Source organism: Mastacembelus armatus, chromosome 20 (genome assembly GCF_900324485.2).
Source record: "Mastacembelus armatus chromosome 20, fMasArm1.2, whole genome shotgun sequence".
In the NCBI taxonomy this organism is placed as follows: Eukaryota; Metazoa; Chordata; class Actinopteri; order Synbranchiformes; family Mastacembelidae; genus Mastacembelus; species Mastacembelus armatus.
The window spans coordinates 16,921,535-16,934,436 of NC_046652.1; the positions used below are offsets into that span (position 1 = coordinate 16,921,535).

Below are 12,902 nucleotides of genomic sequence, written 5' to 3' on the forward strand. Positions count from 1 at the left end.
GAATTCAGACTTAAACCAGACTTAGTGGTTTTTTTAATACCATGCACTCTTAAAATGGTAGGGACAATTCATGTCCATCCTAATTTGATTATGTCATTGATGACATAAGATGAAACAAATATTTTCTAATGTTGTCTTTCAGCACAGTCCAGGGCTCCCAGGTTCACCTCATTTTGCAGGTTTTTCATCAGTACATTGGAGCTGACATGTAATGAGGCTGCTGGCATGTATAGCTAGCATAGCTAAAACGACACAGACAGATCTCCTCTTTTCAATTAAAGGGAGTAACTCAAGTGTGCCTCTGTAAAATCTGCCACACTTACTTTTCCATTGCCAAGTTCCTGCTCTGTAGAAAAGCCACAGGAAATATAATACAATATTGAGTTTCCACCTGCTTCAGGTGGGGCTATCATATAAGACCAAGTTTCTGTCAGCAGGCCTTTAGCTAGGCCCCACGATCTCTCACTTTGTGGTCAGTCAGTTTCCCCCTAAATTCTGCTTCTGTTATTTGCTAATATGCTTGGCGCTTGAAGTGTTGTTACATAGCAGTAATAATGTGGGCCTGCCAGTTTGTCCGTAAGATCCTGAAGCTGACATATATACCCGAGTGGAAAGTTCAGACTGTTTCTGACACATGAGTTCATTTCTAGACAAATCAAACTGAGTTCCTAGAGTGCAGGAGTTGGTATCCCATGAATAACTTTGTCCAGCTCTAGGTATTTAGGTTTATGATTCACTCTATAATGTCAGTCAACTACAAAAGTTGTCCTTTGTGTGCAGTGATCTTATCTTTTTCACAGTCCACAGAATACCTTGGTGCTGCTCCCTATTACCTCAACAGGAGGGGAAATACCTGCAAAAGAAAGGAGCTTTTGTTCCTTAAAAAGAAATTATTATTCTTCAAGCTATTGCTGGAAAATGCTCTTTCAGAAAATTGAGATTCGAAGGCAGGTGTTTATTAAACCACTTCCAAATTCATGTACAATCCAAAAACAAACCTGCTTCATTGAAAACATATACTGTGAATAGACGGGGGCAAGGAGGAGTGAAATTCTTCAGTACAGCAGACGGGCTGCAGTAAGGAAAACTTACTGACATCAAACATGCCTAACATCCTCGAGAAGGATGGGAGCTCTACCAATTCGCCTTTTCAGAAAGTGGTTGTTACAGAAAGTGTCTGAAGTCCTTGGCGGACCTTTCAATTATTGTTGCTAGTGTGTTGTATATATTTCTAATTAAAATTGTAAGTTTAAATAAATCGGACTTCAAAACTCCTACAGGCACTTAAAACATTCATGTCATTTCCAAATACTGTCAAATGCGGACACATTTTCAGAAATGCCAGAAACTACGACCTGAATGGTATTTTTTTTTTGGGGGGGACATCAGGACCTTTTTTTTTTTTGTTTTTTTTTTTAAATACCTGCCCTTGTGTCCTCTAATGTCAGTGCTGACTGGATGCTAAAATGCTTTGTATTCACTTCTTGATAGGACAGGACTAAATGTCATTGTGGTTGGCATAAAGTTTTACTTAGTAAGATTGGTACGTTTCCCAAACTACAGCAAAAACGACCAGGATCTGATGGCATCATGCCAAGCTAAACCAAGACTAACCCGCTGCAAGAAGAGAAAAAACACAAATTGGGGCCTTTCTCCTTATAATTTTAGAGTAAACATATCATCTGACAGGAGTCCATTTGCAACAATGCTCGTCTGTCTGTAGTCTCCCCTTCCCAGCTTTTTAGCTTGGTCTGGTCTACCAAGGTGTTCTGGATCAGGCAAGAAGAGTGAACTGGGTGTATTAACAGAGGCCTGATACTGCATCCACTGCAGCGGGTAGATTTCTAAAATCAGGAGCAGGGGAAAGATTGTCTGATGTGAAGTTTTCTGGGCAGTCTAAATTAACCAAAGAGCCTCTTTGCATGACTCAGAAAGAGAAACAGTATCCAGCCCTGTGATCTCCAGACCTCTCCCCCTTCCATCAGCACCTCTCCATCTATCAAGCTTTCCCTCTCTTGCACGCTCTCTTCCTCTTTCGCTGCCAGACTTGCTTGGTGCCATGTGTCTGGGTTAGTGTTTGTAAGGCACGATTGTTTTCCTCTGCTATACCTTCATGTTGACAGTCAAAGGTTGTTATTTTTCAGATACAGTTTGGTTCACTGAGTGTTATTACTAAAGGCTTTTCACACTTTGCAGCACCCTGTAATCCTTTGCAGTGGTTGGAGCTAATGGCTTAAGAAGATGTAGCTATGTGGATGTTTTTTTTTTTTTCTGTTCTCATCCATCTTCATTTAATTTTTTCTCCTCTTGCATATCCATGTGTATTTGTAAACCCATTGGTTATTTCTGGACACATCCTGCTCCTTTTGTAGCATGTTTTTTCTTTAAGCTCAGAGACGCCTCACTTTCATTCATTCCCTGCCTTAAAGAGTTTTGAGCATTTTGATTCAGTCCTGTTTTCCATAGAATCAGAGAAGCTTCAGAGTCCCATCCGTTTATTAGCCCATGTGTCCCGGAGTTGCATTTGAGCAATCCAGTGTTTTTGTTTTTGTTTTGTTTTTTTTTTAAATCCCACCAGGTCACTATTGTTGTTTGCCTGGAGTACTGCTGCCTGACCACGGTGAAAGGGAATGTGCCTTGCAAAAAGCAGGGTAATGGCTTTAAAATCCATTACTGCGTCATGGACAGACACTTGGAAAGTGAACTGTAGAAAAGCATTTCAATCTTACATTTGCTCACTTAGTAGCAGAGAAATTCCACACTAAATAAGTAAGTCGAGGTGGTAGAGCAACAACTACCTAAGCAGATGTCACTAGGAGTGTGGTATGTTGGAGTACTGAAGACTCTGGCAACCTCTCATATATTTTCATCTGTTTTCTTACAAAGATGATCAACACAGATGAAGTAACTGGAGCTGCCTGCCTGTCCTTTTACGGCCTCTACTGTAGAAGAACAGACAGAGGAGTCAGAGCACTGGGTGGAGTTGTTGGAACTTCATGAATAGTAGAGAATAGTTATTCAAATGTGATGTGGTTATGTGAAATTAAACAGATGAGAATGAAAATTTCCAGGAAATGTGCTAATTTCTTAAATTTGATGCCATAAAACATGTAACACGCTGACAGCCAGTGGCTCAAAGTTCAGTTCAAACACACTAAAATTAAGTCGTTGACTTTCATAGTTCACATTTTCAAATTTTGAAGCGACCTCACAGCGCACGCATTTTCACCCATTTGTGAAGGTGGGTGTTGTGTCAGGAATGAAGCGCATCTTTAATTCTGCACCAGGCAAAAAAAAAAAAAAATCCAATGTGCAGCTCCTCTTTTTGCCATCAGGTGTCACAAAAACCTATTAGCCTGTTTGTGGATGCGCAAACGTACAGATAAATTATCCAAATCTAGGGTTCGCTGTGCACTGGGAGCAGGTGGGGCAAAATGGTTTAAAAATACACAAATCTTGGCGCTTTACAGATAATAACAGTTTCCACCCCTTTATAAAATCTGCAGAAGACTAAAGAATAAATGTGCTATATATATATATATATCTATATATATATATATCTAGAGATATGTATATATATATATATCTATATATATATATCTAGAGATATGTGTATATATATATATATATATATATATAGAGATATGTATATATAGATATATATATATATATATATCTCTATCTAGAGATATGTATATATAGATATATATATATATATATATATATCTCTATCTAGAGATATGTATATATAGATATCTATATATATATCTATATATCTATATATATATCTATATATCTATATATATATCTATATATCTATATATATATCTATATATATCTATATATCTATATATATATACATATCTCTAGATATATATATATCTCTAGTTATATATATATATATCTAGAGATATATATATATATCTCTAGATATATATATATCTCTAGATATATATATATATATATATATATATCTCTATATACAGTGGGTACGGAAAGTATTCAGACCCCTTCAAATTTTTCACTCTTTGTGTCATTGCAGCCATTTGCCAAAATCAAAAAAGTTCATTTTATTTCTCATTAATGTACACTCAGCACCCCATCTTGACAGAAAAAAACAGAAATGTAGAAATTTTTGCAAATTTATTAAAAAAGAAAAACTGAAATATCACATGGTCATAAGTATTCAGACCCTGTGCTCAGTATTGAGTAGAAGCACCCTTTTGAGCTAGTACAGCCATGAGTCTTCTTGGGAATGATGCAACAAGTTTTTCACACCTGGATTTGGGGATCCTCCGCCATTCTTCCTTGCAGATCCTCTCCAATTCTGTCAGGTTGGATGGTGAACGTTGGTGGACAGCCATTTTCAGGTCTCTCCAGAGATGCTCAATAGGGTTTAGGTCAGGGCTCTGGCTGGGTCAGTCAAGAACGGTCACAGAGTTGTTCCGAAGCCACTCCTTTGTTATTTTAGCTGTGTGCTTAGGGTCATTGTCCTGTTGAAAGGTGAACCTTCGGCCCAGTCTGAGGTCCTGAGCACTCTGGAAGAGGTTTTCTTCCAGGATATCTCTGTACTTGGCCACATTCATCTTTCCTTCAATTGCAACCAGTCGTCCTGTCCCTGCAGTTGAAAAACACCCCCACAACATGATGCTCCCACCACCATGTTTCACTGTAGGGATTGTATTGGGCAGGTGATGAGCAGTGCCTGGTTTTCTCCACACATACCGCTTAGAATTAACGCCAAAAAGTTCAATCTTGGTCTCATCAGACCAGAGAATCTTATTTCTCATAGTCTGGGAGTCCTTCATGTGTTTTTTGGCAAACTCTATGCAGGCTTTCATGTGTGTTGCACTGAGGAGAGGCTTCCGTTGGGCCCCTCTGCCATAAAGCCCCGACTGGTGGAGGGCTGCAGTGATAGTTGACTTTGTGGAACTTTCTCCCATCTCCCTACTGCATCTCTGGAGCTCAGCCACAGTGATCTTTGGGTTCTTCTTTACCTCTCTCACCAAGGCTCTTCTCCCACGATTGCTCAGTTTGGCTGGACGGCCAGGTCCAGGAAGAGTTCTGGTCGTCCCAAACTTTTTCCCTTTGAGGATTATGGAGGCCACTGTGCTCTTAGGAACCTTGAGTCCTGCAGAAATTCTTTTGTAACCTTGGCCAGATCTGTGCCTTGCCACAATTCTGACTCTGAGCTCCTTGGGCAGTTCCTTCGACCTCATGATTCTCATTTGCTCTGACATGCACTGTGAGCTGTAAGGTCTTATGTAGACAGGTGTGTGCCTTTCCTAATCAAGTCCAATCAGTTTAATTAAACACAGCTGGACTCCAATGAAGGAGCAGAACCATCTCAGAAGAAATGGACAGCATGTGAGTTAAATATGAGTGTCACTGCAAAGGGTCTGAATACTTATGACGATGTGATATTTCAGTGTTTCTTTTTTAATAAATTTGCAAAAATTTCTACATTTCTGTTTTTTTCTGTCAAGATGGGGTGCTGAGTGTACATTAATGAGAAATAAAATGAACTTTTTTGATTTTGGCAAATGGCTGCAATGACACAAAGAGTGAAAAGTTTAAAGGGGTCTGAATACTTTCCGTACCCACTGTATATATATATACTTTATACTTTATACTATACTATAATATACTACTATATATATATATATCTCTATATATATCTCTATATATATCTCTATATATATCTCTATATATATCTCTATATATATCTATATATATATATATATATATATATATATATATATATATAATGCCCTCTTGCTGCCTTGTAAAAATTTCTGGATCTGCCACTGCACAAACCTAACCCACTGTAAGAGCTCAGGGCTGTTCCTTAGTATCCTTCACATGTGATTTGCCTCTAAAACCACATTTTACACTAATGCAGCTGAACCAATCTCCAACAGAATGTACACAGTCATTTTTCATGATCAAATGCAGTTTTATCTGTACACACTGGAGACATTTTCACAGCACGGCTGGTGATTGATCGTAATTAATCGTTTTGATTGATCTACAATCATCGTATCCCAAAAAAAGTGACACACGAACCACACACGATAATCAATTTATAGCACACACTTATTTTGTCTGTGCATGTGCAGGGTGCTGTACGTGAGTGTAAGCTGAGCGCCACCTCCAGACAATACATTACATCATTAGCAATGTATTTTGTTTCCTTTGTCACATTTTGGCATTTAACAGTCTGTAGTTTATTTCCACAGATTGGAAATAAGCATAAAAACTTGTAGATGGAAACCCATCTTCTGTCTCCAGCCTTACTTTTGAGCAACCTCTTGCACGTGTCCAGGTAATTGCAGACCTACTGTTCTGCTTACTGTCGACCATTTGTCTTCACAGCTTCATATTCTGGGTATATTGTTCTGGGGCCCTGATGTGACAGCTTTTAGCACTCTACAGCTGGGCTGAGAGACCGTCTGCCTCCCTCAGACCTACAGATTTCCTCCATGACATGCCTAATGCATCATGTTTAATAGTTGAGTAATGTCAGCATTACACAGGGATTTGAGCATCTAAGCTGAACTTGAAACATGGCTGCTCTGTTAGCCAAGAGACAGTTCTAACAGGCCATGATTTAGCTCTGGAGACTGTGCAAATAAGTCAAATTGTAATGGCAACTTGTGTAAGACCTACAGTTTAAATGGACTTTTGATTGGCACTGAGGGGCCAAGACATTTATAATTTAGTTATAAGATGCAGGTGACAGCAAAGACCTGAATCTGTGTACACATATTCCATGTCTTTTTTTGCAAATCACAGCATCAACAACTTTTGTGATAGGGATGTGTGATTAGGAGGAACAGATCCTATCCTGTGATCCTCACGTCATTCAGCTCCCTTCAGCAAGCATTTACAGTATTTGTACTGCAGAATGCTGTCTAGCTAAAAACATGTTTTGTGTGTGTGTAAGTCTTAAAACAGATGTTTTAATTGTGCACAGCATCTGTAGCTGCTCACAGTGTGACAGCAAACAAACTGCTTTGCTTGTCATTTTCTGTCCTACTGACTGATTCTCTGTTGTCACCGCTCCATCTGTGCGTTTACATACGAGTGCGTAAGCTCCCAGATGTGTGGACTTGGCTGTACAGACATATAGCTGCCCCCGGGCCTTCTCTGTCACTCTCTTCACAGCCAGAAGGCCTTCTGTTTCACCGTCGCGCTGGAATGTTTTCTGGGACATCCAGCTGCATCTTCGGGCCCGGGGCCGAGCAATCAGTCAGACCCATGGCTCCCCTTCACCATGCTGGGCTGAGGAGGGAATCAGGAGTGGCTGCTGGGAGGATAGTTGTCCTGTCTGTTCTCTGATGGGACCTGACAGCAGCCTGTAGGCTGTCAACACATTCCTGCGCAGCTGCTCTTAAATCACATATGGGATAGTTGTAGTGTTTCTCTGTGTGTCTGTGCGTAGGCTGCAGCACTGGTGTGTAACTGTGTGTTTGCGCATAAGCGTGAGTCCGTGTGTATAAGTTATTCCATCTCTGTTCCACACGTCAGTTTTTGAGTGATGAAGTGTTTTTCTGTGTGTAAATGAGTAAACGTTAACGCATGAGACGGGCCTACTTTCCATTTTAGTAACTCTCCAGAGATACAGGTTTGTCTCTCAACATTGTGCAGTTGCAGCGTTGAGGCTGATAAGGAAATGTTTAGCTAATTTAACCAGACTGTTGAAATGATTTGGAATTCTCACCAAGCCACCAGGGCATATCAAATGCATGGTGGAAAACTGGATTGTTTGTACAGTGGCCGAGCTAGGAGGAATACTCAGAAGCAGTCTGTTGTGCGGGGACTCATGAAAGATCTGAGTGTGTGCTTTGAAAGTGTGGTTGCATCATTTTGATGTAGTGTGAGTGCATAGAACGAGACTCTACATGTTTTTATACTTACGTGCTTGTAGTTGTGCACGTGGGTTTTTGGATGAAGTCACTTCTGACACATCTGCAGTCCAGTGTTGACCCCTTTGCTCTATTTTTTTTTCTTGCTTACTAATGAACGCAATCTGTTCTTTCAGATCCATGAACGACTTCAGCACTATGACAAGAGTAAACCTGTCCCGATCCTGGACAGCGCTGCAGCTCTGGCCTGTGAAGTAAGTTTTATTGATGTATTGATTTATTTTTTATTTTGAAGGAAGGCTTCTGTGCATTTGGTTGCACCTATTGATGGATTAAAAAAAAAAAAAAGAGGATGCATACCAACATTACTGAAAGCAGAGGAGAGCTGGACACATTTAGTATGACAATAGAAGAATAGTTGTTTGAGTAAAACCCAGCTGGCCCCTTCACAGGTGAAGTTAGTTTGTGTGGATATGGAAGTTATACACAACAGGTGGTTGTATACAGCGACAGATTACAGCTCTGTAATCATCGAGAAAAAGACTCGAGTGAGGCTAGTTTCAGCTAACAAGCACAAGGTGCACAAAGAGACTTCTTTCTTGTACAGATAAACTAGAGTTTGGAGATTCAGAACATCACTGCATTGCCAATGGCTGCTAAATAGATTTTATTTGTGTAGCACCAAATCACAATACAATCATCTCAGGGCAGTTTACGTAAAAACAGAAACAAAACCCGACAAATCCCTTATGAGCAAATGACAACAACAGAGCTAAACAACCGAAGAGTAGAAATGGGAAAAGACAAAGCCTTCAGTTGACGGGATTTGAAAGGCACAGGGATGGAGGAACCACGGGCAGTAATTCCAACAGGTCCACTCATGATGGTTTTTCTCCGTTGGTACTCCTACTCTGCTTCAGCTGAGAGAGATCTATGACATAATTTGATATTGTTCATCTGCAGTATTTATTGAGATTCAAGTGTGCACATAAGCATTCAATGATCTGCTCATAGTCACATGTAGGCAACACACACACACACACACACACCTGTGTAAACGCAAAAATCAACCCAGCATGGCGATCTGAGAGGAGAAAAAGGCCTTTTACTGGTGTGTGGTTTTGTTTGAAATCCCCAGCTCTGTTTAATGTAATCAAAGATCCTTTAGCAGTTCCACTCTTTCTAAAGAGCCCGCAGCCATACATCATCCTAATTAGTCCTGAGTCAAGGCAAAGATGAGAGAAGCAGGGGCTGAAAATCCAAAAAGTCAGTTCTGGTTAGATAAAGATAGAGGAGGGGAGTCCAGAGAGTCGTGAGACGATCACAAAAGAAAGCTTGTCTTGTTTCTCCACCCTGGAAAGGCACACACACACACCAATACAGAGGACACGACTCTCAAAACAACTTAGGAATCCCTAGCAATCCTGAGTGGCTGAGCTTGATCTTGCAAAAATCTGTATTTTCTTTCTGTTGTTCTGCTCTGAACTTATTTTTGGTGAAGGACAGTGCCAACCAGATAACATTAGGACAACAATCGACTAAGAGCCAAGAAAGAGTGAAGCATCGCGTCTCTTTGTCTTTCCAGGTTGTGGACAGAATCCATAAACTTTTCAAGAGACTTTCAGAAGTCACCAGCTTCCTTTCTCCTTTCATATTTTGTTCCACATACTTTTTGTCAAATTGCAGGCTTTAGAATTTATGTTTCCTGGTATACCCCGCAAAGCATCTCGCTGGGATTATCAGGTAACAGGATAAAGCCCAGAGATGGAGTATCAAAGCGTCTCGCAGCACACCGCAGTCCTAAGTACCCCTTCTCTGGACGGTCAAAAAAAAAAGAAAAAGCCCCAACTGTCAGCGTTGCAGTGCATTTCTAAAGCAGATTGTTTTTCACCCGTGTCACTGCTCCAAATGGACGACGCTTTTGAAGTGGTTGCTGATGACCGTAGTGCAGTCTGCAGTGAGATGGAATTTATTTTGGGTGTTAGGTTCTTGGTTATAATGGCTTAATTTGCTGGTTAACATAAAATGACACTTCAACCCCCGTCAGCTCCTTGCTGCACCGTCTCGCATAGACAGCAGGTGACTGCCAGTTTTATTATTCAAAAAGGTTCAGAACAATCTTACAAATGAACAAGCTCTTGTTTAAGCTCAATCCAAACTCGTAACGTCAACAATAAGCTGAATGCCTGTGTATTGTCCACTGTATGTCTTGGTGGCTCACCCAGTTCTTCTCTTTCTGGCCATCTTCCTAACATCTGTATGTGTATATGCACCCAAACACCTGCTTTTGCTGTGACAGACCACTGGGTGCCATCAGAGAGCACTGGGAAAGAGACGGAGACACAGAGAGGGAGATAGAGACGAGCCCTTATACTGTAAATGTCAGGTAGTTTTTACTGTGCTGCCAGTTATGACTCGAGGAACCGTCATAATCTTAAAAATGTAACTTAAAGGGACCATAGGAATGTGACATAGAGGCTGGTTATTTAAACATTTAAGATTCAAAAATATGGCATTTTATTGTGGCTGCACTCACATTGCTTTGGTCCTGTATTTGCACACTTAAAGCCGACACTACAGACAACCTTTTCAGACTGAACATTTTATTTCCCACTGTATCTTCTATTCAGCTCTAGTAAAGAAAGACCCAGCAGCTAATACACAAATTCATGATACACATAAAAGCAAAAATTAATCAAAGCTTTAAAGCTGTAAACTACATTTGCATTTTTAACTATTAACATCTTTTTATTCTTGTGACTCACACACATTAAATAAGATCAGTCCTATATTTTATACAGTATGTTGAACTTTTGATTTTGAGTCATTATTGCTGTTTTAAATAAAAGAACTTGCACAACTGTATCTTAGATCATTGATTGTCAGACTTTCAGGAATGACCCCATAAAAACTTTTTGTTTAAATTAGATTTTTGCAGAAGGAAAGTCATGTGTTCACTTATTTGAAAAGCAACATTTAACTTGTGAGACTTTAAAACAGTTACTGAAACTTAGAAAATATAGTTATAACAAAACGTCTTCATGCATAACTGTGTAAAATCTAATAAAAAAAGCATAAACATCCATGTTAAATGTTTACAATAGTCATCAAGCATATTATTGATTAAACAATAAAAGAAGCCCAAGTGCATTTTATTCATAACGTGAAAGGGATAAAACAGAATGTGCTTTGGTTAATTTTTTATTAAAATGTAATAGTTTTACTAAAATAAATTAAAGGGGAGCTTGATATATTAGGAGGCTACTGGGCTCCTAGCTGTTGTGAGTCAAGGCACAAACTAACATGCTGGGATCAGACTTAGAAAAACACCGGAGTACTTCTCATGACATTTAACAAATGAAATACAGTCTCACAGGAGATCGGCCTCCTCCCTCGCGTTTTGTGATGGTCTGAGGATGGAAAATGTGATTCAAAGAGGGAAGGATAAAGGTAGAGACCAGAGTGTGTTGTCAAACATGTCCCATCTGTTCTCTGCATTGAATTATGGGACAAGGTGCTTTAATGGGACAGTATGAAGGACTGGAAATTTACAGTTCTCTCTACTTACGTGTCTCTCTCTCCCTTGCTGTAAACAGTTAGGTGATGAGATGTTGGATGATACTGTATCAGAAAAAGTGAAACCGACTTGATTTACCTCAATGTCCATCACTTATTTATTTATTTACTTCTTCTCTAACTCCCCTTTGTCCCTGAGTCATGCCCTCTGACCTTAATAAATGGAACTGATGAAAATATTCAAAAGCCCCCAGCCACAAACACATGTTCCTGTCTTTGACATATTGTCCTCTCTAACCCCAGTCTCCTCCTCAGCCCCCTGCCTTTTACTGACACTATATTCTCACACCACTGGGATCGTTAGTCAAAAGACTGGAGATTTTTCCAACCTTAGTAATCGTCTGCCAGAGCGTTGCACTTTCCCTGTCGGGCCCGTCTATTGTGCGAGGACAGTAGAGGCGCCAACGTGGTCCAGCACTTCACATGTAAACAATATCTGTTAGAAGTTACAGACAGTTTTCTCATTTCTTTTTGTCATCTGACAGTTTATTGAACTGAATAATCAGAGTAGCCAGTCACATTTTCATCCACAGTCACAAAGTCAAATCACTGTAGATTTGTTAAATCAACAGTGATTTGTTTTTATTACTTAGTTTTATAGCTTTTATAGGCAGGTATGTTCTGTTTAGTCCAGAACTCAAAGATATTAACTTGACAGTGATGCATACTGTGGATTTATTTTCTAAGTAATCAAACAAATCCATTCTATGCTTAATTTATTATTTTAATGATAATGCTATTTGCATATTATGAAGAGAAGGCAATAAACAGAATATATTAAGGACACGTGGATTCATATTCTTACTGTGTGACAGGAAAGTTCAGCTCTGCACTGTATAACATGTGCTCAAAGGCTGCACTGGCGGTTCACATACATGTGGGACAAATACTCATATATCTCTTCTTTCATCTACACACACACGTGCAGACACCCCAGTATGCGATTTCCACTGGTCCTTTTTTGTAATCAACATTGGCTCCTGATCCCATTTCAGTACAAATAGGCCTTTGTGTGCGACAGTTCACCGCTCCTCTCCAAACCCCGAGTCCAGCAGCATCCAGCAGGACCATCCATAAATCAGACTGCAGACGGAGGAGCGTGTCCTGGGCTTTAGAAACAGAGTCACTCATCTCACAGCTACCAGACATTCATGAATGTACTCCAGCTCAGTCCCACTTCTCAGAGAGGCTGCCATGACTCACGCTGTTTCCAAGAGGAACGGACCTTGGATTTTTCATTGAAAACTTATTGCACTGACTTCAGAATTTATTCAGAAGAAAAGTGGCAAAGAGTGACACTTACAGGCTACATGACAAATTGTGACCGTACCTCCCACTAAGATGCATCTGCAGCTTCTAAATTCCAATTGTGGCACAACATTTTATGTAGAATAGTCATAAATAGCAAGTCCATCAGGAAATAAACTAACTACAATAAACTACTTTAGCAAACCAGTT

General features: G+C 39.8%; 1 protein-coding gene across 3 annotated transcripts in view; it reads left to right on the plus strand.

The window, feature by feature from the left end:
* Positions 1 to 12,902, plus strand: part of mpp7a (MAGUK p55 scaffold protein 7a) — an 82,040-nt gene that overhangs the window by 26,651 nt on the left and 42,487 nt on the right. For all 3 annotated transcript variants that reach the window (XM_026292257.1, XM_026292258.1, XM_026292256.1), the window contains one exon: positions 8,045 to 8,122. In XM_026292257.1, coding sequence (XP_026148042.1) covers positions 8,045 to 8,122 — 78 coding nt within the window. The remainder of the gene's footprint in view (positions 1 to 8,044; positions 8,123 to 12,902) is intronic.